Below are 25,431 nucleotides of genomic sequence, written 5' to 3'. Positions count from 1 at the left end.
ACCTACAGTTTACCTAGGTCGTCTAGGATGACTGGCTAAGCTTTATATTACCAAATACTCGTATAATGTTAGAACAAAAAGTCTACGATTTACTTCGTCAGATGACCGAAGACACTGTCTAAAGAATATTGGTATAATACAGTATTAAAATATTTAAAGTCACATCAATCACATCAAGGTTATACACAGAGCAGAAATGATATTTACCAAAGTCCAAACGGACTAACGTTCCCGGGAAGCTTCCTTTTCGTTTCTTGCCCTAACTCTAAAAAACTTGCTATTTATTATAAAAATAATCAGAATTCGCCTGGGGGTACAAGGCGGTACCTCCCCCTATCATCTGATATTTCACCTCTACTAGAGTCGGTATATTTCTCTCTGATCGTCAGACTTACTGACGCCATCGTTGCCAAATCACGGTCGTCGAAACCGCACTCGCAGAGGTATTACGTAACTACTCGCCACATGGCCTCCACAGCTGGACTAAGTGCATATTGGAATGTCCGATCGCGCGAAGTATTACGTAACAAGTTGCCCACCTGGGCTACGGGAAATAAAACTGCACACGGCCCTCTAACACAATTAAAATCGCCACAGGCGAAACAAATTTAAGAGCATGTACTGTCACAACCGACTATAACGAATATAATGTAAAAATGTTTTTGATTTAAAATTTAATGCACATAGTTTTTAAGCTAAAATATATATTCTTTTCGAGATTTTAATAAATCTTTTTCTAGTCTTGTCTAATCTTACTATAATGACATATACACACACAGAGAGAGAAAGAGAGCGAGAGAGAGAGAGAGAGAGAGAGAGAGAGAGAGAGAGAGAGAGAGAGAGAGAGAGAGAGAGAGAGAGAGAGAGAGAGAGAGAGAGAGAGAGAGAGAGAGAGAGAGAGAGAGAGAGAGAGATTGAGAGAGAGACAGACAGAGAGAGATTGAGAGAGAGACAGACAGACAGACAGACAGACAGACAGAGGAATTCAATATATATAACAGAACTGACAAACTACTGTTGAATAGAAAGTGTCGTCATTTATTTAGTTTTTTATTTTCATTTTTCTAACCGTAGTCACATAACAACGCTGAACTGATTATAATAGCAGAAACAGTTTACAAAATGCAAGAAGAATGACGGGGCGGGACATAGTCCAGTGGCAAAGCGCTCGCTTGGTGCGCGATCATTCTAAGATCGATCCTCGTTGGTGGACCCATTGAACTATTTCTCGCCGCAGCCTGACATATCAAAGGTCATGGTATGTGCTATCCTGTCTGTGGAATGGTGGATATAAAAGATCACGCAGAATAAAATTAAATAATTTCCTACAAGCCATACAATATAGACCTAAGGGAAAAAGCCAACACATAGAGGACCCACCAAACCCACTGCCCACCTACAGACGATATCCCGCTTGTACCAACGCCAAGCATAAAGTAAAATTCATATGAAACCAAAGTTAACAAACCCCACGAGGAAAGAGAATCAATTGTGTTGTTTTACATCCCATCTTGGCTATCAGGGCTGTCTGTCCAGGACACTGAGTTGGTTATTAGTTGCTAGTGGTTAGCGTGACAGCGTAGTGGTCTTACACCCAACCCACTGATTCGTTAAAAGTTGCTCTTGGTGGGAGCCGGTGTACCCAGTACCCAGTACCTACCAGCCTTATATCCGATGGCTTAACGACGACACCACTGAGGCCGGTAATCACTCCACCTATCACCATAACCATCATCTCACCCATCACACCATTAGTAACACCAACAGTTACCATGTTATGACCAAACTCTATTAACAACAAAAAAAAATGTCCATTTTTGTTTGTCCTTCCTTAAAAAATGTCAGTGCGACAATTACAGAAAACGCATTAGCCAAATTCAGTACATTATTCATACGTTGCTGCATAATATAATCGGTTCACTGCCATTGTCATTTTCAAACAAACCGCCTACGATTATAACAATACGTGTGAATCTTCAATAGTTTTGTTCATTCAACACTGAAATTTAAATAATCAAAGTATGTATTATACTAATTATTAAAGGGACATTCCTGAGTTTGCTACATTGTAAGATGTTTCCGACTAATAAACTATTTCTACGATTAAGCTTACATATTAAATATATTTTCTTGTTTAGAATATCAATGTATATATATTAAATGTGTTTCTGGTCGTCTTAATATTTGTAAGAAGCCCAAACTGGATTTTCTCTTCAAATAATTTCGTACGTACGAAAAAATATAGTTTAGGAAATAAAATGAAATTTAACCTAGTAAATATATTAGAACGATCAGAAACACGTTTACTAAACAGCCACTAATATATTATGCAGACAATCGTTAAAAGGTCTCTGTTAGTCCATAACATCGTAAATATTGCAGCAAACTCGGGAATGTCCCTTTAACATGTTTCGTTTTTAGCTATTTTAAAAGATTATATTTACCCCTATCTGCTGTATGCTATGTTGCACTGATCACAATTATTAATTATATAACGGCATTTTAAAAACGGATTCCCAACAGCGGTGTTTGTTGCTATTTTGTTATGAGACATTGCTCGGTTACGACCAATACAATTCATTATCAAATAAATCGATTCTTAAAATAATTGCACAAGTTTTATAATAAAACCTTGCTACAAATTTGTGTAGCCCAGAAGAGAAACTTCTCTATCACGAAACAGAGGTAGCTGAAAAGAAACCAGAAATTTACATAGTTGGACAAACGAAGCTACGTGATATATACGCAATTATTTCTGAAATTGGTATAATTAAAAAGAGACCGAACACACGTGCTTTATAAAGTTACTGGCCACAACTGGGATAAACGAACAAATACGTGACTTATTTTTTCAAAGACGAACTATACATCAACTGTATGCATCATGGGATGTTCAGAAGCATCGAAGTTCGTTAAGATTGCCCTTGGAATATGTATTGCCGCTTTCCTGTTCCATCTGGTTGCTTTCCCAACTCCATACTGGATACAAATAAATACTTCATTCAGCGGACTTTTTATGATTTGTGGTTTAGGATTCTGTGTGACATATACTGAAAACTTAAGTAAGTTAATATAATTATTTATATACTTTTATAAACGTAATGAAAACAAATTACATACCTGCAAGTAAAATACCCCAATGTGTTTAGTTGTAACCCAAGTCTTAAAAATACTATATTCTCATTAGTTTCTTTCTCTTTTCTTTTTTTCTTTCTTTCTTTTTGTTTGTTTGTTTCTTTCGATGTTTCATTAATTAGTTGTTTTGTATCTTTTTTGTTTTTGTTCTTTCTTCTGTTTGTCGATTCAGCTAACCATCTATATATCTGTCTAATTTCTTTCCCTTTTCTCTTGTTTGTCTTCTTCTTTCTTTCTTAATTTTCTCCTTCTTTCGTTTTTCTTCGTTTCCTTCGCTCCAGAAAGTGTCCAGCAGTCTTTTTAAGTGTGTATAAATATTCACAATTAATATTTGACCCATATAAGGCCCAACATAGAAACGTCAAAAATCAATTCTTTTTTCCCAATAGGTTCCAAATGAGCTGCACGGATCTCGGTAGCCACGCGGTTAAAATCACGTGGGGAGTCGGGGACGTAGTTCATTGGTAAAGAGATCGTCTGGTGCGCGGTCGCTCTCGGATCGATCCCCGTCGGTGGGCCCATTGGGCTATTTCTCTTTCCAGCCACGACTGGTATATCAAGCGCCGTAGTATGTGCTATTCTGTCTGTGGGACGACGCATATTATACAATATTCTTTGTTACTAATGGAAAAAATGTTGCGGATTTCCTCTCTAAGTCTATATGTCAGTTACGAAATGTTTGACATCCAATAGCCGGTGATTACTAAATCAATGTGCTCTAGTGGTGTCGTCAAACAAAACAACCTAACTTTTTAACTTTAAAATCACACGGGGAGAGTTGTTTGTTTTGTTTTGCAGTCTACCAAGTTTAACTTTAAAATCACACGGGGAGAGATGTTTGTTTTGTTTTGCAGTCTACCAAGTTTAACTTTAAAATCACACGGGGAGAGTTGTTTGTTTTGTTTTGCAGTCTACCAAGTTTAACTTTAAAATCACACGGGGAGAGATGTTTGTTTTGTTTTGCAGTCTACCAAGTTTAACTTTAAAATCACACGGGGAGAGATGTTTGTTTTGTTTTACAGTCTACCAAGTTTAAAGCTACAACCGCTATGGAGATACTTTTTTTTGTTTCTAGTTTTAAAATCTATCTATCGTTTTCCGTCTGTCAGTCTGTCTGTCCCTCTATCTAGCTATGCATCTCATATTAGTTTTCCAGATCTTTTGTTTTGCAGAGTCTACCAAGCTGAAAGCTACAACCGCTATTGAGATACTTTTGTTTTGCTTCTATTTTTTTTAAATGTATCTATCTTTCTCCCCCTGTCAGTCGTACAAAAATCTTTTTTCTTTTGTAAATAATTTCAGTTTATTTTGACGTAAGAAGAAAAGTAAAAGTGTTTTGGAAATAACAAAAAAAACCCAACATCAACCAAACAACAACAAAAAAACTAAAAAATTGTGTGCAACTTGGAAAACAATCGGTTCAGAAATAAATAACTTGTAGTAGAGTCCATAGTATAAAAACGGAGTTCCCCGTGGGAAGGACTATAGTTGACCAGATGTTTCGTTTTGCAGAATCTACCAAGCTGATTGCTAAAACCGCTATGGAGATACTGTTTTTCTTCTATTTTTAAATTCTATCATTCTCTGTCTGTCTGTCTATCTAGCTATGTATCATACTAGTTGACCAGATGTTTCGTTTTGCAGAATCTACCAAGCTGATTGCTAAAACCGCTATGGAGATACTGTTTTTCTTCTATTTTTAAATTCTATCATTCTCTGTCTGTCTGTCTATCTAGCTATGTATCTCATACTAGTTGACCAGATGTTTCGTTTTGCAGAATCTACCAAGCTGATTGCTAAAACCGCTATGGAGATACTGTTTTTCTTCTATTTTTAAATTCTATCATTCTCTGTCTGTCTGTCTATCTAGCTATGTATCTCATACTAGTTGACCAGATGTTTCGTTTTGCAGAATCTACCAAGCTGATTGCTAAAACCGCTATGGAGATACTGTTTTTCTTCTATTTTTAAATTCTATCATTCTCTGTCTGTCTGTCTATCTAGCTATGTATCTCATACTAGTTGACCAGATGTTTCGTTTTGCAGAATCTACCAAGCTGATTGCTAAAACCGCTATGGAGATACTGTTTTTCTTCTATTTTTAAATTCTATCATTCTCTGTCTGTCTGTCTATCTAGCTATGTATCTCATACTAGTTGACCAGATGTTTTGTTTTGCAGAATCTACCAAGCTGATTGCTAAAACCGCTATGGAGATACTGTTTTTCTTCTATTTTTAAATTCTATCATTCTCTGTCTGTCTGTCTATCTAGCTATGTATCTCATACTAGTTGACCAGATGTTTCGTTTTGCAGTCTACGAAGCTGGCAGCTACAACCGCTATGAATATATTTTTTTGCATCCCTTTTCTAAATCTATTTATCTATCTGTCTGTCTGTCTGTCTGTCTATCTATCTACTGACTGTATGTCTATCTGCCTGCCTGTCTGTCTGTCTGACTGACTGTCTGTCTGTCTATCTGCTGTCTGTCAGCCACTCTATTTAGCTATTTGTCTCACTCTAGTTTACCAGATGTTTTGTTTCGCAGAAACTACCAAACTGAAAGCTACAACCGCTATGGAGATGTTGGGCTTCTTCGTGGGCCTGGCGTGTCTTGTGGTGACCGCCGGCTCGCTGTTTATCAAGTCACTCACCCAGAAGAAGATAAAGATCGCTGGCATGGTCCTCGCCTTCGTCGCAGGTGAGTCCGCGAAACACAGACACCCCCAAGACTAAACGAGGGACGACCACAAATTTTATAGTAAATCAGACATGCAGTTTCTTTCTTAACCTAAGCGATGAATCATGAACATCTTTTTAAAATCATATCTAGCAACATGGCGAGATCGTCGCTGCTACTATTAATGTCGAATTACTAGTAACCAAATGTTGAAATAACTGTGTTAGATACCAAATATCAGGCCCGTAGGAACAACATCTGGAAGGGGAGGGGGGGGGGGGGGGGGGAGCTCAATCTCTATTGGGGAGGGGGAGCGGCGGCACAACCCAGATATTATATTTATTTATACAAAGTGAGACCAAAATACAAACAACCACATTTTTGTCCACAAGTGTGTGTGTGTGTGCGCGTGCGCGCACGTGTGTGTGGTGTGTGGGGAGGCAGGGCTGTATAGAGATAGTTTAAAAACATGTTAAACAAAACAAGTATTCCTTTCTTTAAAATGGGCACACAAGCCATTTTTGGCACAGTTAAACCTTTTTCTTTGGTAACTGTTCATGATGTATGTCTGCTTATACTGAAATATTCCATTCATTTCTCTACAGCATTCCTGATCTTGCTGGGTGTGATAATTTATGGGGCTGAGAACAACGAACGGCCTGTCCCGATTGCCTACGGCTGGTCCTTCATTCTGGAGATCATCGCAGGGCTGTTGTTCATAGCCACTGGAGTCATGCTCGTCCTGGACCTCGTCATGGGATCATCATAATTCATCTACTGCGTCATATCATAATGCAATTAAAGAGAATCGGTCAGCTTTTTTGACGCCGAATTAAAATTGTTACCCACAATTATGCTATAGTGTTTTACATCAAGGTTACAACTACAAATTCATTCATACATTTTTAAAATTACTTTTATAAATAAATATGTAGTATAGCGAATATTGGCTATGGAAATATGAAACTAATTCAAAAGCATTGTGGAATCTTCAATTTTGGCATCAAAAGCGGTTCTCTTTTATTATTAATACTCTACTATTATTTTGTGAAACGTCTGGGATAAAACAAAATATGTATACACACACACGTACGTACGCACGCACGTACGCACGCACATGAACTTTATACCTCATGTTTAATCGTCATACTGACTTTGCAAATGTATTTCGATACATGCTTTTGTCTGCATAGTGAACAGCATAATCAGATTATTTTTTCAAATAATGTCTTTTGGATATTCATGCACCCGAAATCAGTTTATAAACCATGTTTATTTATTTAAATAAATAAATCGAATTAATGTGGTCCGCTCCTCAGTGACTTCCCGCACGCACACTGCCAGCTGGAACATGAAGCCCACACAAAGAAAATTAATACACGCTCAAACACATCTTTCGACGAGGTCGTTTTCTCGGTGAGTGGAATACCGGTTTATTTTTAACCGAACCGCACAGCCCTGTATTGATCTGTTTGCTATTTATTGTTTTATATTGTTTAACTCAGGAATACGGAAGCTTGAAATTGGACCAGTCCCATGTCATTTATTATTGATGTTCCATGACCACCTATAGAATATCAGTGACTATTTCAGGGGCGGACCCAGGAGTCTGTAAAGGGGGAGGAGGAGGAGGAGTGTGTGTGTGTGTGTGTGTGTGTGTGTGTGTGCGTGTGTGTGTGAGCCGAATCTCAAAGGGAGTAAAGTTTGTTGTACGATTCGAGAGCCTGCTCCCCGGAAACTTCTAAAATAAAGATGTTCAGATAAAAACGTGTTTTTAGAAAGCTTGTTGTGTGATGTAGGCTATATCGTGAATGGTGAATGTAAAAAAAAGTTATTAAAACACTTAAAACGGGTTGGATGGATGTCACGGAAACCCTACGACCCCCCCCCCCCCCGATTCGCCAATGTGCTTGCGATATGAATCGCTACATATCTTAGGGCAGAGATTATCCACTCTAAAAAAAAGTAGCCACCTAGTGGTTTCATGACAAACAGGATCTAAATAGTTTATTCGTTATATAATTAATACTCGTAGTATCCACGATTTATATTTAAAATAGGTGACTATCGACAATATGGTACCAAGACAGAATCGAGACTTTACAGTTACATGATATTCCATATTAAATCAGCGATGCGTAGTGATGAAGATTAAAAACAGTTTTGGGTCCCAACTCCCTCGATACTATAATGCAAATCAATGGCAGAAAGACCACATTTGTAACTTATATTTTATTACTACCTTATTTAAAATTTTCTTTATCAATAGATATAAATATTCTCTATTGACTGATAAACATAACAATTAAAATTAATTTGCGTTTTGTTCAAATATGCAGGTGACTTTCAATCAGTAAAGCCAATATTTTCCTCAGAATAACATTGTGCAACACGTTTTGTATCGGTCAGTTCTGACCATCATTTTACTGTGCCAACAGAAATGACTTAATTAAACGTTTGTTTATTAAATTTTGTATGTGTGTGGTGGGCAGGGGGATACGTGTGTTTGTGTTGGGGTGGGGGTGGGGGGTGCAATACACGTTCATAACAAACCTAAAAAGCCGCATAGCAAAATTAGTCTTACTACAAATATTTTACTTATCAGTTCACATAAGCTTCCCTTGGTGTATGGCTACCAAAGCTGTCAATATTCTCGGTACATTCTGACCCCCCTCCCCCGAGCCCCGTAAAGTGTAATTCTATACGTCTGTGTCCACCCCTACCGCACAGTGATAACAGAAATACTGGCATGCTGACTTCACTGTAACATTTATTAAGAAATGAAATAAAAATGAGACCTTCTGAAAACAACAAAAAACTAAACAAAACCTAACACCCATCCCTACCCCCCCCCCCCCCCCCCACTCAACAAAAAATCAACCAACCAGTAAAATAACAAAAGCAACTCTTTTACACATATTATTGTTGTATTTGGAAAAATGTGAACCCAAACTTTTTTTTGGATGATTTTGTTTAAAGGTATACATGTATGTATCGTTTGTTTTGATGATTTTGTTTAACGGTATACATGTATGTATCGTTTGTTTAACGGTATACATGTATGTATCGTTTGTTTAACGGTATACATGTATGTATCGTTTGTTTAACGGTATACATGTATGTATCGTTTGGACCCTTTTACATTTATAATGTGAGCGGTTTTTAATTATAATGAAATAACAGATGTTTTACTATTTTCTACTCATTTTTGTTATCTTCTTCATGTACTTACTACTGGTACGTTTTATTGTATAATAATATTACAATATACATTTTTATATAATATTTACAACACAAATCTTTGTATTGTGGACAATTTTAGTTTTATTTGTATTGACAGTTAACTCCTAGTTTTGGGTATAATTAAACAGAGAATTAATATTCTTTTGTAACTCTTCTTGTTTTTCAGCTAACAGAACCATATAATCAGCATACATTATCATATTCAATTAGCAAACAAAATCCGATTTCTTCATTTTTGAAATGTTCTTTAAAAATAACTTTGTGAAAATAATAAAACTCGAAAAAGTAATATTTCATTAATTATTTTGAAATGCTAAATTTCATATGTGCTACAAATAATTATGTTTCTTTAGGGGTCGTTCATGATTTTTTTTTTTTCGAAACAAACTGAAAAGTTACAGCTACAGACATTAGCACACGACCGCAAACACATAGGATAAACAGACACTGGTATTCTAAACAAGACAAAATGTATTTAATATGTAAATTTGGTCACCATAAAGTCTCTGTTAATCGAAAACATCTTACAGTGGATGCAAACTGAGGACAGTCCTTTTAACCATGTACCAGTTAACGTTTAACCAACACCAAGGACAGGAGAACATTGTAATCGTAATGTATGAAACTAGTGAAGATTATTTTTTGCCATGTACGATTGTTGTTCGATGTCAATACATGATGAATTGGAAAAGAGTTCTGTCTTCGATTGTTATTTCTTCGGAGAAAATTCCAAGGAACATGCAAATTTATTTAAAATGTTCAAAGGCCATTTCATATAATGGTGCCCCTTCTTTCCGTCCGGTATATAACCTTTAAGAGCAAATGTCTGAAGATTAAACTAAATTTGTAGACAATAAAAACTATAATTACCAAATTACACAAGTTGGAATCATTATTTTTGTTTCAAAATTATTAGCAATAAACAAAGTGTTCCGGACAGGACAAAAAAGGAAACTCTTATATGAAGTGACCCTTAAGACAATACAATACAATACATAATACAAGATTCCTGTTGGGTATTCTATAGTAATTACAATGTTTTCGCATCAGGTTCCTGTCCAGGGCCCCGTTCCACGAAGCGATCTTAGTGCTACGATCACCTTAAGTACATAAGGTTTTTAAGCTCTTAAAGTGATCTTAGGGCTAAGATCGCTTCGTGGAACGGGGCGCTGAACGAAGGTGGCGGCAGTGGTCGGAACTTGCTCTGAATGTGTCCGTTAAAACATTTGACCATATCCTTGCATCATTACTGGGTATCATTTGTGTCGGAGCTAGGGTTAGCAAGTTTGGGGAACACCAATGCCCAAAATTAAATCTGAAGTTACTAGAATATGCGTTGAAATTCAAATGAATATGCTATTTATTACCTTCCGACGCCTACATGTATGATAATTATTTTTTGAAAAAGTTTGTTTTCTTTAACGACACCACTAGAGCACATTGATTTATTAATCATCGGCTACTGGGTGTCAAAGATTTGGCCATTTTAACGTCTAGTCTTAGAGAGGAAAGCCGCTACATTTTCCCATTAGTAGCAAGGGATCTTTTATAGGCACCATCCCGCAGACAGGATAGCACACACCACGGCCTTTGATATATCAGTCGTGGTGCACTGGTTGGTACGAGAAATAGCACAATGGGCCTAACGGGGATCGATCCTAGACCGACCACGCATCAAGCGAGCGGTTACGTTTCGAAAATAATGTTGTTAATTTTTAGGAATAACATAAGAGGTTTCTAACCAGATGTTAAACAGATGTTGCCTGTGTTTGCAAAACCTGACTTGCGCGAGCTAAGTGCTAACAAAACGATCGTGTGATTAATATCGATTAACAGGAACCTTCTAATAATACCAAATTTATAACCCACAATAAAAATACCGTTTTTCTTTAACGGTATCCGTGCACATTATTTACTCAACAGCTATCGGGTAATTACCACGCTTGGTTTAGAGAATGGAAGAAAACAAATCGTTGCCACCTAGAAGTAGAGGTGTTAAGATAAGGATGGCTCCAGTTACGAGACGTATCCATGGGTTTAGGCTGTGGTCGTGGTCGTGGTGGTGGTGGTGGTGGTGGTGCGTGCGTGCGTGTGTGTGTGTGTGTGTGTCGGGGATTCGATCGACCTCCTACCCCATTTTTTTTTACAATGCTGTAATCGGTGTTCAGTCATCTAAAGTCCTAGATGTGGAAACCTCTTATACAGGTAAAATCGACGAGACCTCCATGGCATGTACCAGACAGTGACATAATAAACTGGTTCACGTAATTTGTTTTTTTGCTGTTGTTATTACTGTGTGGTGTTGTTTTTTGTTGTTTTTTGGGGGTTTGTTTGGGGTTGGGGGTTTTTCAAACGTGTACTGACAGATAATTAATTTCTCGTACCAGCCAGTCCACCACGACTGGTTTATTAAAGTATGTGCTATCCTGTCCGTGGAATGGTGATTATATATATATAAGATGTGCGGGTTTCCTGTCAAAGACTATGTCAGAATTACCAAATGTTTGACATCCATGAGTTCTAGTTGTGGCGTTAAACAAAACATGTTTACTCTCTCTCTCTCTCTCTCTCTCTCTCTCTCTCTCTCTCTCCTCTCTCTCTCTCTCTCTCTCTCTCTCTCTCTCTCTCTCTCTCTCTCTCTCTGATTGTTTACGCATGTAAGTGTGTTAACAATTTCAAGACATACGACTGGCTGTGTGACGTACAAGGTAACGTGAAATTGACTTGTCTCTGACACACAAGTTAAGCTTAAGCGCTAGAATCGTACATAGGTTTTAGTTGGAACAGGTGTTTAAATTTATTTTAAAACTGTTTTCTAAAGATATGTAAGTAATAGGACACTACATTCGTGTCCGTTAGATACCATTAACTTACAACTCGTTGTTTAAAAACGTATCCAACTCGCTTTCGCTCGCTAGATACATTTATAAACAACTCGTAATATATGTATATATAGATAATAGAGATCATAAGGACAGCAAATTCCGCCACTATTTTCAATGGCACCTGGGATACAGAATACCGTTAATAATACAGGTCAACAATTGTTGAGTTAGCAATATACCAATAAGAAATCTAAGCCTTGATCCACGACGAACAGTGAACACTTGGAAGATTCGAGGCAGGCAGGCGTCATCACACCAAATAAAAATAAACTTGAAATTGTAAGAAAACTACAACAGAAATATGTACTTAACATATTAATAATAAAACATTTAACTGTTAGGGTAGGTTATTAAATTCCTTTCAAACATTACAGGGTCGACTAACCACTTCTTCTTAAGTTTTAAAAGGAAGCACGTCTACGCATGCGTAAATAGCCTAACTAAACCATATATATATATATATATATATATATATATATATATATATTATACATATATATATATTATCACTACATACAACTTTCTTTGTACATCTTTGTACTAACCCACTGTCCTGGACAGACAGCCCAGATAGCTGACGTGCGTGTCCAGGACAGCGTGCTTGAACCTTAATTGGATATAAGCACGGAAATAAGTTAAAATGAATGAAAGGAAAAGTAGGATGAAATGTGTGAGAGAGATGGATAGATAGATAGATTTATGAGAGAGAAAGAGAGAGAGAGAGAGAGCGAGAGAGAGAGAGAGAGAGAGAGAGAGAGAGAGAGAGAGAGAGAGAGAGAGAGAGAGAGAGAGAGATGTTTTATTTAACGACGCACTCAACACATTTTATTTACGGTTATATGGCGTCAGACATATGGTTAAGGACCACACAGATTTTGAGAGAAAACCCGCTGTCGCCACTACATGGGCTACTCTTTCCGATTAGCAGCAATGGATCTTTTATTTGCGATTCCCACAGGCAGGATAGCACAAACCATGGCCTTTGTTGAACCAGTTTTGGATAACTGGTCGGTGCAAGTGGTTTACACCTACCCATTGAGCCTTGCTGAGCACTCGCTCAGGGTTTGGAGTTGGTATCTGGATTAAAAATCCCATGCCTCGACTGGGATCCGAACCCATTACCCACCAGCCTGTAGACCGATGGCCTAACGACGCAGCCATGGAGGCCGGTCCATCTAATAATAAAACAAGAGAGAGAGAGAAAGAGAGAGGGATGGAGGGAGGGAAGAGGAAGAGGAAGAGGGAGAGAGAAGGAAAGAGAGAGAAGGGCACAGTAGGGAAAACTGCTACTGCTTCTACTGAAAAAGTACTAAAGGATTTTGTTTAATATACATGAACTTTTATATACACAGGACAGTACACACCAGTCTTTGATGTATCAGTAATGGTTAATATCTGAAAAAAACGCCACATCCACTGAAGGTGTTTAAACCTACAACCTTTCTCACTTCAATCAAATTCTCTATCATTATCTATTAACCCTCAGACTACTGATTAGGTTTTCACCGTCCCAACCAGTACTAATGTCAAATATGTTAATATCAAAAGCCGTGACATGTGATGTCCTGTCTGTGGGAAAGTACATACATAAGACCCATTGCTGCCAATGGTGGTTTTTTTTAAGACTGTCAGAATTATCAAGAGTTTGACATCCAATAGCCAACGAAATCCATGTGTTCTAGTGGTGTCGTTAAACAAAACGAACATTTAACGTTTAAACTATCGTTATTTGGTATGCAAAATTGGTAAATAGTGACAGAGTAAACCCTCTGCCGCCACATAGGTTAATCCTATCCAACAGCAACGACATACCTTTTTTTTGGACGTTAATCGTACAAGACAGCACATACTACAACCTTTGAAATAAAAGTGGTGTAGAGAGGGAAAACGCAACGGGTCATTAAGAACGATCGATTTTACGACCAGTGTCATAGCAACAACCTCTTCATAAAAAGAGCAATCTTCAGTCATACTGAATATTGCATCTACATTTTCTTATCCGGTTATCTTTACTCACTTTGAAGGTACAGCAGAAACGAGCCGAAAAGGCATTCGTGGTTGATTAGTAAGATAGCTTTTAATCGTTTCTTTGTTAAGACATGCCAAGTCAACACAATGGTGAAATCATATAGAGATCGCCATAAGACGTTGGAATTGGGGTCGAGGTTGTGTTAGTATAATGTCTCCAACTCTAAAGATTACTAGTACGCATTGCCCTGACACCCCCCCCCCCCCCCCCCACACACACACCCTTCATCATCGAGTTGAAAGACTAATTAATATATCACTGACCCATCCAAATGATAGAATCTTCCAACGCCTATGATCGCGTGACTGCATTAGACATCACGCCATTTGCCCACCATTGACGGCAGCAGTTTTATTTACATGTTTTGGTTCCATGTCGCCAAGGAAACTAGCAGCGTCACGGTGATAAACTGCATCAATAACGCTGAAATATTCTGTGAACAGGTTCACTAAGCGGAAACTCTTTTCTTTGTGAAGAAGTCTTAAGCATAATCTTTACAGCAGATACATATACTTATAAATATATTATTGAATAATTCCACCCAAAGAAAAACCTATCATAAAATTGGAACAACGGGAAACAAAAGAGATAAATAGTTTGTTGTTTTCAGAAAATGTGATATCAGAAACAACAAAAATACGTGATTTACTCTTAAAAGTGGTTTTAACCAACCAAATACAATGTACGTGATCTGTATACGCATTGAGAAAACTAGATGCTATTCCGAAAGAAGACACAGCGTTGATTTATATACCTCTTTATCAAGTTAAAACTGCTGAAAAGAATCCACCAAATACGTATTTGTACGTATTGAAAAAAACCTCAGATAAAATCCGAAAGCAAGAGAAATATTCTTTGAAAACCAAACAAATATGTGACTTTTACATATTCCAAAAACAAGGATAAGAAGAGACATATTAAATTTAGTCTGATACAATCGAAGATAAATTTGATTGAAGAGAAGATTAATAATTTGGATCAATTACCTGAAGTGAAACAAAAGAGAAGATTAATAGGGGATTTACGGGAATTCAAGACACGACAAGAACATCATGGGGTTTATAAATTCTTCGCTGTTAGTTAAAGTTGCCCTTGGAGCCTGTATCGCATCATTCCTGTTCCATCTGATTAGTTTTACAACGCCATATTGGTTTGAGCAAGGTGGATCCAACTCGGGACTTTTTCGATCATGTCCTTCTGGAGTCTGCGTAGATATTCCTGAAGCATCCAGTAAGTGGCAATTATTAAACAGACATTTTAAATATACATGTTTCTAATAATATTTACGTATACAAATTATATACATATAAATGGTAACGCAATATTTGTATGTTCCAAATGACATAGTAATAGACTTAAAAAAAAAGTAATATTGAAATACCACCACCACCACCACTACTACCACCACCAACAATAGCAATATCGCATACACAATAATAACTTGAAATGCATAATATTGAAATACCACCACGACCACAACCACCACCATCACAAACAACAACAACAACAACAACAACAGTAATAATAAAATAATAAAGACATAATAATAATATAGAACAATCCCGAACCCCACTCCCCGACTAACAAAACTAAAACAAATGTTCATCACAATGAAATAAACTGAGACATTTTACTCTTCAGAGAGCGACAAGCTGAAGGCGACGATAGCGATGGAACTGCTGGCCTTCCTGGTCGGGGTGGCCTGCCTCGTGTTGATGATCTGCCACCTGCTCGTTGAATCTCTGGCCACCAAACTCATCATGATCATCTGCATGATTCTCGCTTTCGTCACAGGTGAGTTACGGAATGAGACGAGGGTATTTAGTGATATTTTATGTTAAATAACTGAGGTCAGATTTTAATTAACATTTTGTCAGTTTTGTCTTTCTGTCTTGTCCTGTTCAAAGGGACACGCCCTAGTTACGGCTAGTTGTTAACCATTACGGCGTTGTTTTTCGCTATTAAACCCATTTTTTCACAAATAAAATTGCACTTTACTTACATTTTATTATTTAGAATACACATTTCCATTCACCTGAAGTGCTTTTTGGTAATCCTGATAATCCTAATCTTTGTAAAACCACGAACTGCATTTTTTGTATTTCTTAAAATGCCGCGCGCACTCGAGAAAAAACCGTTAAGCAAGCGAGGTCCAATCTATTTTTAGAGGGAATCTTCCTGTGTAAACGTCACAGACGTTGGTATACCACGTGACCGTTATCATTTTGGTTCGGTTTCTTTTCTCGTGCACGGTTCGCGCAGTCAACATCCGATTTGTTGTCATTTGCTTGTTGTTCATTTGTGAGATATTTCTTCACAGTTCGTGAACATTTTCAGTAACAATAAAGTTCAGACAAGTAAGTGTCTCAATACAAAACGTTACAAACCCTTAAAACCAATAATTTTGCTAAGTCTTACGATATCTGGAGAGGGGATACAACCAGGACAGAACATTTGGAACATGTCCAGGAGAGGTGAAAGGAACGCACCCCAAGTCTGTGAAATTTGTCGTGACGTAGGCATTATTGTGCTTCGAGCGACATCTACCGGTGACATCAGAATACTAACTTTCAAAATTATTTCAAGCAACTGGGACATGGGTATTCCCATGGTATTTATCTATATAAAACCTGCTTTTTCACTCCATTTGATAAAAACGTGATCTAAGTGTGTTACAGATTTGTAAATTAACCAAATTATAATTTATTTTCGCTGGATGGAACTAGGGTGTGCAGCTTTAAGAAAGGGCAGGATGCATCCCAGTGGTAAAGCGCTCGCCTGCTACGCGGTCTGTTTAGGATCGATTCCCGTCGATAGATAGGTCAATTGGGCTATTTTTCGTTCCAGCCAGTGCACCACGACTGGTATATCAAAGGCCGTTTTATATGCTATCCTATCTTTGGAATGGTGCATACAAAAGACCTCTTGCTACTAATGGAAAAATGTAGAGAATTTCTTCTCTAAGACAATTTTCAAAATTACCAAATGTTTGACATCCAATAGCCGATGATTAATAAATCAATGTGCTCTAGTGGAAAGTGGTGAGGGGCATCAGTTAGACAGTTAATCATTACCACAAGCGTACGACTTAAACATGTATAACACCACATAAAAACAACAGGTATATTCCTTGGCCATTAACTTGACAAAGCTACAGCTTAGACCCTGGCAATATCAGACAATACAAAAGGAAAACAATATATACAATATTATTAATATTCATTATCTTTGTTTTTATACTTCCACATTTATACATACTTATTATAACTGTGACGGTACATGCTCTTAAATTTGTTTCGCCTGTGGCGATTTTAATTGTGTTAGAGGGCCGTGTGCAGTTTCATTGCCCGTAGCCCAGGTGGGCAACTTGTTACGTAATACTTCGCGCGATCGGGCATTCCAATATGCACTTAGTCCAGCTGTGGAGGCCATGTGGCGAGTAGTTACGTAATACCTCTGCGAGTGCGGTTTCGACGACCGTGATTTGGCGACGATGGCGTCAGTAAGTCTGACGATCAGAGAGAAATATACCGACTCTAGTAGAGTTGGAATATGAGATGATACGTGAGGTACCGCCTTGTACCCCCAGGCAAAATCCTGATTTATAATAAATAGCAAGTGTTTTAGAGATATCGAGGAGAAACATTTGGAAGGCGTCCAGGGGGAACGTTGTCCGTTTGGACTGGTAAATATATTATTTCTGCTCTGTGTATAACCTTGATGTGATTGATGTGACTTTTAAATATTTTAATACTGTATTATACCAATATTCTTTAGACAGTGTCTTCGGTCATCTGACGAAGTAAATCGTAGACTTCTTGTTCTAACATTATATGAGTATTTGGTAATATAAAGCTTAGCCAGTCATCCTAGCGGACCTAGGTACACTGTAGGTTTTTGTCTTTATTGTGATCGGTACCAGTATTAATTCTGTGTTACAAGGTTACTGAATGAGTAGTTAGGGGTAATTAAAAATTAACCCGTTAGGAATAGAGCTGTAATTCCTTTATTAATTAAGTTCCCCTGGAAGCGTTCCTAAATTATCACACGTTACTGAACGAGTAGTAGGGTTAATTAAAAATTAACCAGTTAGGAATGGTGTTGTAATTCCTTTATTAATTAACTTCTCCTGGAAGCGTTTCTCAATTATCACACGCGTGGGTGTTGTGTAACGGTGAAGTGATTCGCATATTGTGTAACTAGACACCTAGAGATTAACTAATTAAGTGATCAGTTCTGGGTTGTTATTATTGTTGTTATTAATTAACTACTACGGCTGTACATTTGTCAGCGTAGATTAATACAGATTCCAAAGTGTATTGTGTTTTTGTTGTGTTTCTAGAGAACTAACGTGCTATATTAATATATATTTATATAAGATCGTATCTCTGATCATACCTAGAGACGAGCCATACTAGGGTTTAACAGCCTGTTACAGAGAGATCTAACAGATATACAGTTAGGAGAGATATTTTGATAATCGTGTTTTATTCAGTTACGGGTATTATAGAATCCCCGTGACAGGAGTAGAAAATTGGGGCGCTCGTCCCGGATCTGAAACGGGACATGCATATTTAAAAAAGTATTGTTTGTAAATGGGGGCTTTATAAATTATTTTTACAAATTTACCAGAAGTAGCACGTTGTTCACTAGAAAATTAATTAATAATAAGTGCGTCATATCTAAACATGGATAAGAATTTGCTGGATAGGCCTACGCTCAGTGTAGTGGAGATTAAGCGAGCACGTAAGGCCGAGTTAGTTGAAATCGCGGGTGAGCGAGAAATTGATTTAACATCAGCTAAAACCTTAGGAGATATAAGGACAATTATTATCCAGGAAGTTTTTGGTGATAGTCCTGTTATGGAAGACAGTGAGATTGTTCCAGAGATAGAGATAAATGAGTTAAGTGTGGAACAACAATTAGCTTTTAAAAGACTTGAGTACGAAAGAGAAGAACGTGCATTAGATAGAGAGAGAGAGAGAGAGAAAGAGAAGAGAGGGATAGGGAAGATAGAGAGAGGGATAGAGAAAGGGAGAGAGAGAGAGAAGAGAGGGATAGAGAGAGAGAGAGAGAGAGAGAGAAAGAAAAGAAAGGAATAGAGAATTCCAGTTAGAAAAATTAAAAGTGGAACATGAGTTAAAGTTGAATACTGAAGAAGTAAGACGTGAGGCAGGAAATGGTTTTAACATGTCGGAGGCTTATAGATCAGTGCCTGTATTTGACGATCAGGAGGTAGACATGTTCTTCCAACTTTTTGAACGGGCCGCTAAGCAGCTAAATTGGCCGGAGTCTAAGTGGACATTGTTAGCCGTGTCTAAGTTTAAGGGGAAGGCTAGTATAGCTTATAATTCAATGAGTGATGAGCGAGCAAGTCAGTACGACTTAGTTAAGGCTGCAGTGTTGAGGGCTTATGAATTACGACCTGAGGATTATCGTTTACGGTATAGCGAGTTGAGAAAAACGCAGGGTCAGTCTTATAGTGAGTTTGTGGCTAAGAAGGCAGGGATGTTTGATAAATGGGTGGTGTCTCATCAGGTAGAGTCATATACCGAGTTACGGGAGTTGTTGATCTTACAGGACATTAAAAATGGATTACCAGTTAGCTTACGTATTCATTTAGAGGATCGTGATGTCAAAAAGATAGAGGAGGCAGGCATAGTGGCAGATGATTACGTGTTAATACACAAAGCTCAGGCAGTACCGGGTAGCTTTTTACAACAGGGTGATAAGAAGAAATTTCAGCCAGGTTTTCCCCGGGAAAGTAACTATCGGGGAGAGTCATCTAGTTGGTCAGCTAGTCAGGCAAGGAATGCACCTGGTGGGCAAAGTAAGGATAGGCCTGCATTATCAGCCAATGCACGAACTTTTCGTCCACATTGCAGTTACTGTAAAAAGGATAACCATCTTATCGGAGACTGTTTTAAAAGGAAACGCGATAATGCGCAAGTGGTCGGTTTAGTGAGGTCAGCTCCGTTAGCGAGTGAGTTAATGGTTAGTCCCATGGCAGAGAAAGTAAACCCGTATGTATCCACTGGTATGGTTTGTGATGTGAAACAAGAATTGAGTCCTAAGGCTAAATCAATCTATAGAGATACCGGGTGTAGTCAGAGTTTGATCACGCAAGAGTGTTTAGCTGGTATTGAAAATTCAGACATAGGACGTAGTTTGGTTTTAACCTCGGTTACTGGAGAAAATATGGTTGTCAGGTTACATAAGGTTTTCTTGTGTTCGAAGTTTGTGACGGGACCAGTCATTATGGGTGTTGTGAAGGACTTGCCTGTTGAAAACATAGGAGTTTTGTTGGGAAATGATTTGACTAGTCAGTGTTGTCAGCCGAAATGTGACCAACTGTTAATTAAAGACAGCACGTTACCAATAGAAGAGTGTGAGGTTGATGAGATTAAATAGCCTGCGAGTGTAATGACTAGGGATATGACCAGTAGGTTAGCACAAGACGCAGAGGATATTTGTGATTTGTCTGATACGTGTGTGAGCCATGAAATTGGAGTGGATGAGGTTATCAGTAAAATTGTAGACAAGTCAACTGAGGAATTAAATGTGGTGGAACCTGTTGATCTCCCGCAGAGGGGAATTGAACCAGTTGTCTTTGATAGAGGGGAATTACCTTGTAATAGACAAGAGTTAATTCTAGAGCAGGGGGCTCATCCAAATTTGTTGGCAGCTCGCACTACCTTGTTAACTGTGGACAAGGGAGTATTAATGAATAAGAGAGTTAGGGATAGGAAGGCTATGAAGCAACTGAGCCATGCTCAGAGCAAAATAAAATCAGAGTTTGATAGGAAGACTAGGAGTCGGGAATTTAAAACAGGGGATAAGGTGCTGCTGTACCTTCCCATTAAACGGGGTTCATTACAGAACAGGTATTTCGGTCCCTATGTTGTGCACAAACGGGTTAATGAGACAGGGTATGTGATAAACACTCCTGATAGGGTTAGGAAAAGTAGGTATTGTCACATCAATTTGCTAAAAGGTTATTTTGACAGACTGCCGATAGTTCCAGAGAGACCGGTCCAAATTGAGAGACACTCAATTTCCTGTGATGACGTCAAGACTGCAGAGGTCAAGTTGGCCAACGGCCAGATTCTAGCAGACTTGAACCCCCAGCGAGCAAAGTTGACTACGTTGAAACAAGACAATGTTTCCATTTGTCATAACCTTCCAACGATTACCAACACCTTAAGCCAGGATGTGCGCTTGGAACCTAACGCTACACCGATTCGGCAGCGTGCCTGTCGGAGAAGACCTGGAAAACGTGCGACGCTGAAAAAGAAGGAAACGAAGTTCCAGTGGTCAGATGAATGCGAGAAGTCATTTAACCGTCTCAAGCAGATGCTCTCCTCGTCTCCGTGATGGCAGCACCAGACTACCGAATGCCGTTCAAGCTAGCTGTGGATGCAAGTGACGTGGGAGCTGGAGCTGTGCTGTTCCAGGAAGACGAAAATGGACTGGACCATCCTGTAAGTTTCTTCTCGAAAAAGTTTGACAAACACCAGGTGAACTATTCCACTATAGAGAAGGAAGCTTTGGCCATGGTACAAGCTCTGAAGCATTTTCAGATCTACGTGAAATCGGCAGTGCACCAAGTGGTGGTCTTTACTGATCATAATCCGCTTACTTTCATTCACAGAATGAAAGCCACCAACCAGAGAGTTTTGAGGTGGAGTCGTCTTCTGCAAGAATACCCAATTACCATTGAACATATCAAGGGCACATCCAATGTAATCGCTGATGCCCTGTCCCGAAGTTGAACGTTATGATAATGTGTTGACATTCTTGATTTCTGTTTTGTTTATATATATATATTATTTGTATACCAGGGACTCAGAGACTCAGTGTGATTACTGGTAGTCACCTTATTATTACATGTGTTATAAATGCCCGTATGCGTCGGTTAACGCACCTTTTTGTTTTAATGTAGTATATTTCCCTATTCCTAGAGTAGAGGAAATATCCTTTTTGAGGTGGGGGTGTGTGACGGTACATGCTCTTAAATTTGTTTCGCCTGTGGCGATTTTAATTGTGTTAGAGGGCCGTGTGCAGTTTCATTGCCCGTAGCCCAGGTGGGCAACTTGTTACGTAATACTTCGCGCAATCGGGCATTCCAATATGCACTTAGTCCAGCTGTGGAGGCCATGTGGCGAGTAGTTACGTAATACCTCTGCGAGTGCGGTTTCGACGACCGTGATTTGGCGACGATGGCGTCAGTAAGTCTGATGATCAGAGAGAAATATACCGACTCTAGTAGAGTTGGAATATGAGATGATACGTGAGGTACCGCCTTGTACCCCCAGGCAAAATCCTGATTTATAATAAATAGCAAGTGTTTTAGAGATATCGAGGAGAAACATTTGGAAGGCGTCCAGGGGGAACGTTGTCCGTTTGGACTGGTAAATATATTATTTCTGCTCTGTGTATAACCTTGATGTGATTGATGTGACTTTTAAATATTTTAATACTGTATTATACCAATATTCTTTAGACAGTGTCTTCGGTCATCTGACGAAGTAAATCGTAGACTTCTTATTCTAACATTATATGAGTATTTGGTAATATAAAGCTTAGCCAGTCATCCTAGCGGACCTAGGTACACTGTAGGTTATTGTCTTTATTGTGATCGGTACCAGTATTAATTCTGTGTTACAAGGTTACTGAATGAGTAGTTAGGGGTAATTAAAAATTAACCCGTTAGGAATAGAGCTGTAATTCCTTTATTAATTAAGTTCCCCTGGAAGCGTTCCTAAATTATCACACGTTACTGAACGAGTAGTAGGGTTAATTAAAAATTAACCAGTTAGGAATGGTATTGTAATTCCTTTATTAATTAACTTCTCCTGGAAGCGTTTCTCAATTATCACACGCGTGGGTGTTGTGTAACGGTGAAGTGATTCGCATATTGTGTAACTAGACACCTAGAGATTAACTAATTAAGTGATCAGTTCTGGGTTGTTATTATTGTTGTTATTAATTAACTACTACGGCTGTACATTTGTCAGCGTAGATTAATACAGATTCCAAAGTGTATTGTGTTTTTGTTGTGTTTCTAGAGAACTAACGTGCTATATTAATATATATTTATATAAGATCGTATCTCTGATCATACCTAGAGACGAGCCATACTAGCGTTTAACAGCCTGTTACAGAGAGATCTAATAGATATACAGTTAGGAGAGATATTTTGATAATCGTGTTTTATTCAGTTACGGGTATTATAGAATCCCCGTGACAATAACCAATAAACAATTTTAAAAATAGTAAATATTCTATTTTTCTTGACAATCCGTCAATTACAACGACACCAAGAACTCAGGAAAGTAGGAGATAGCATAGCAGATTAAGAATGGTGTCCTGACTTTCAAAGAAGCGCGAATGAACAAACACTAAAACTATAATAACACTACTTCCAGTATACAGGTGTATATAATTTTACATTTATAAGAAGATCAACAATACATTGACTAAAATATGTGCTTTATTTCTCTTCAGCGTTCCTCATTTTACTGGGAGTGATCGTTTTCGCCGCAGCCAACAACCAAAGCGTCGTCACGATCGACTACGGCTGGTCGTTCGCGTTGGAGATCATTGCAGCAATAATGTATATCGCTACTGGCGCCGTCTTCGTCGTCGACATCGTCACAGGGTCGTAAACAGGCTGGAACCATGGAAGGGAGTGTGTTTGCCTGTGTGTCTGCTCTCTCTCTCTCTCTCTCTCTCTCTCTCTCTCTCTCTCTCTCTCTCTCTCTCTCTCTCTCTCTCTCTCTCTCTCTCTCTCTCTCTCTCTCTCTCTCTCTCTGTATGTGTGTGCTGACTTTCAATAATCAAACTGAGGAATGTGTGTGTATGTGTGTGTGTTGTGTGTGTGTGTGTGTGTGTGGTGATTGTATTATACTGCTGTGCATCGCAAATAGGGTCATCTACGTTGTCGATATCGCCAAGGGAAAGTTAAATATCTGAGTTCAGGGATGGGATGGGAGGTCTGTGTGCGTGCGTGCGTGCGTGCGCGTGTGTGTGTGTGCTGACATTCCGCAGTGAAGCTGAGAAATAGAGGGTATGGGATGGATGTGTAGCACTGTTGTTGTTCGACATTGCCACTGGGGCCATCTTCGTGGTCGACATCGTCCTGGGATAGTAAAATGGCTGAATTCATGGAGAGAGGGAGAAGAGTGTATGCTGGGTGATTAGGGGTGGGATGGGGCCGTATTATAATTATTATTATTACTACTATTTGTAGAAGTGTTATTGATTAGCGCCACAGAATTACCATAACATGGAGTGACAGTCCTCTTGTAAGCCCAATAGCAAGGAAGTGGCAGTTTACCTACAGTCTAAGCAGATACGAATTTAATTGCTATATTGTCGTTCATATTGCACATCCTTCCATTAACATCCTAGATCCTCGCCGGCGTCTATATATGATTTTGGAACGTAAGATTTATGTTATATGTATTTAAATATATATTGTTATCAAATCAACGCCTGCCATAATAGTTTTGAGTTAGAGCTAGGATTAACAGTATACAGGCAGCATTTAGTGTTTATTGTTGTACCACCAAGGTGTGTTTTAATTACTTCAAGATCCTACATACGTTCAAATATTCATCAAGTACCATATTGTTCATTATACCCACGATGAACAAATATGTGTATTTTATCTCATATTTGTCAACCTATTCTCGTCAGGTGTCAGACAGTTATTTACTGACTGTAAAGTCATACCTACCAGTTGCGTGACAAAAGCTGATTTAGTATTATGTTATGAGCCAGGCTGTTAATTGTTAATGCTTTGCTAGTTAATATATAATTGGTTTGTACACAGTCTCACTATCCCGAATACGTTGTTCTGTAGGTGGCGTAGGAAGGTGCCAAAAAGTGGGGGAGGGCACACTTTTATATTTATACACTTTTACACTATTATAAAGGAAATATAAAGCAAAATATCTGAAAAGTGTGTGTGTGGGGGGAGGCACATGCCCCCCTTGCCCCCTTGCCCCCCGCTTCTTACGTCAATGAACCCTATAGTTACTGTCATGTAACATTTTCATAACTTTTGATTTGGTATAATTTTTCGACGTATAGTTTTAGAGAGCAAACCCGCTACATCGTTCCATTAGTAGCAAGGGACCTTTTATATGATGCACCATCCCACAGACAGGATAGTACATACCACGGCCTATGGTATACCAGTCGTTGTGCACTGGCTAAAACGAGACATATGATCTATGTAAGTTTAGTTCTATTGGTGGAAAACGTATTATAATGGCAACACACTCAAGAGAAACTGCTTAATTATTTGTTTTAATGATCTTCCTTTTCCCCCTATTATCTTTATAGTTCTTTTATGATATAAATATTGTAAACTGTAGTAAACATGTTTGAAATATATATTTGTATCTTTAAGTTTATTATATATATTGTATTGTTGTAGCCATGTGTAATGAAT

The 25,431-nt window shown here is 38.3% G+C and overlaps 2 protein-coding genes across 2 annotated transcripts; both read left to right on the top strand.

The window, feature by feature from the left end:
- The first annotated feature begins 2,695 nt into the window (after window positions 1–2,695).
- On the top strand, window positions 2,696–10,560 carry LOC121371627. Its single transcript, XM_041497654.1, has 3 exons — window positions 2,696–3,062; window positions 5,682–5,834; window positions 6,419–10,560. The coding sequence occupies exons 1-3, from the start codon at window positions 2,885–2,887 to the stop codon at window positions 6,580–6,582; spliced, it is 495 nt and encodes a 164-aa protein (XP_041353588.1). The 5' UTR covers window positions 2,696–2,884; the 3' UTR covers window positions 6,583–10,560.
- Window positions 10,561–14,699: 4,139 nt separating this feature from the next.
- On the top strand, window positions 14,700–23,638 carry LOC121370122. The gene is made up of 3 exons (XM_041495226.1): window positions 14,700–15,200; window positions 15,612–15,764; window positions 23,478–23,638. The coding sequence occupies exons 1-3, from the start codon at window positions 15,023–15,025 to the stop codon at window positions 23,636–23,638; spliced, it is 492 nt and encodes a 163-aa protein (XP_041351160.1). The 5' UTR covers window positions 14,700–15,022.
- Window positions 23,639–25,431: the final 1,793 nt, after the last annotated feature.

This window comes from Gigantopelta aegis, chromosome 4, assembly GCF_016097555.1.
Source record: "Gigantopelta aegis isolate Gae_Host chromosome 4, Gae_host_genome, whole genome shotgun sequence".
NCBI classification, from domain to species: Eukaryota; Metazoa; Mollusca; class Gastropoda; order Neomphalida; family Peltospiridae; genus Gigantopelta; species Gigantopelta aegis.
The sequence above is the reverse complement of the archived record's forward strand: the minus strand, read 5'-3'. Positions and strand labels throughout refer to the sequence as shown.

Bases quoted from the DNA above. Each gene is read 5' to 3' on its own strand.
- LOC121371627 (XM_041497654.1), top strand. From the start codon at position 2,885: ATGGGATGTTCAGAAGCATCGAAGTTCGTTAAGATTGCCCTTGGAATA. The intron at 3,063-5,681 runs GTAAGTTAATAT...TTTGTTTCGCAG, and splicing joins GACATATACTGAAAACTTAA to AAACTACCAAACTGAAAGCT. The intron at 5,835-6,418 runs GTGAGTCCGCGA...ATTTCTCTACAG, and splicing joins GGTCCTCGCCTTCGTCGCAG to CATTCCTGATCTTGCTGGGT.
- LOC121370122 (XM_041495226.1), top strand. From the start codon at position 15,023: ATGGGGTTTATAAATTCTTCGCTGTTAGTTAAAGTTGCCCTTGGAGCC. The intron at 15,201-15,611 runs GTAAGTGGCAAT...TTTACTCTTCAG, and splicing joins AGATATTCCTGAAGCATCCA to AGAGCGACAAGCTGAAGGCG. The intron at 15,765-23,477 runs GTGAGTTACGGA...ATTTCTCTTCAG, and splicing joins GATTCTCGCTTTCGTCACAG to CGTTCCTCATTTTACTGGGA.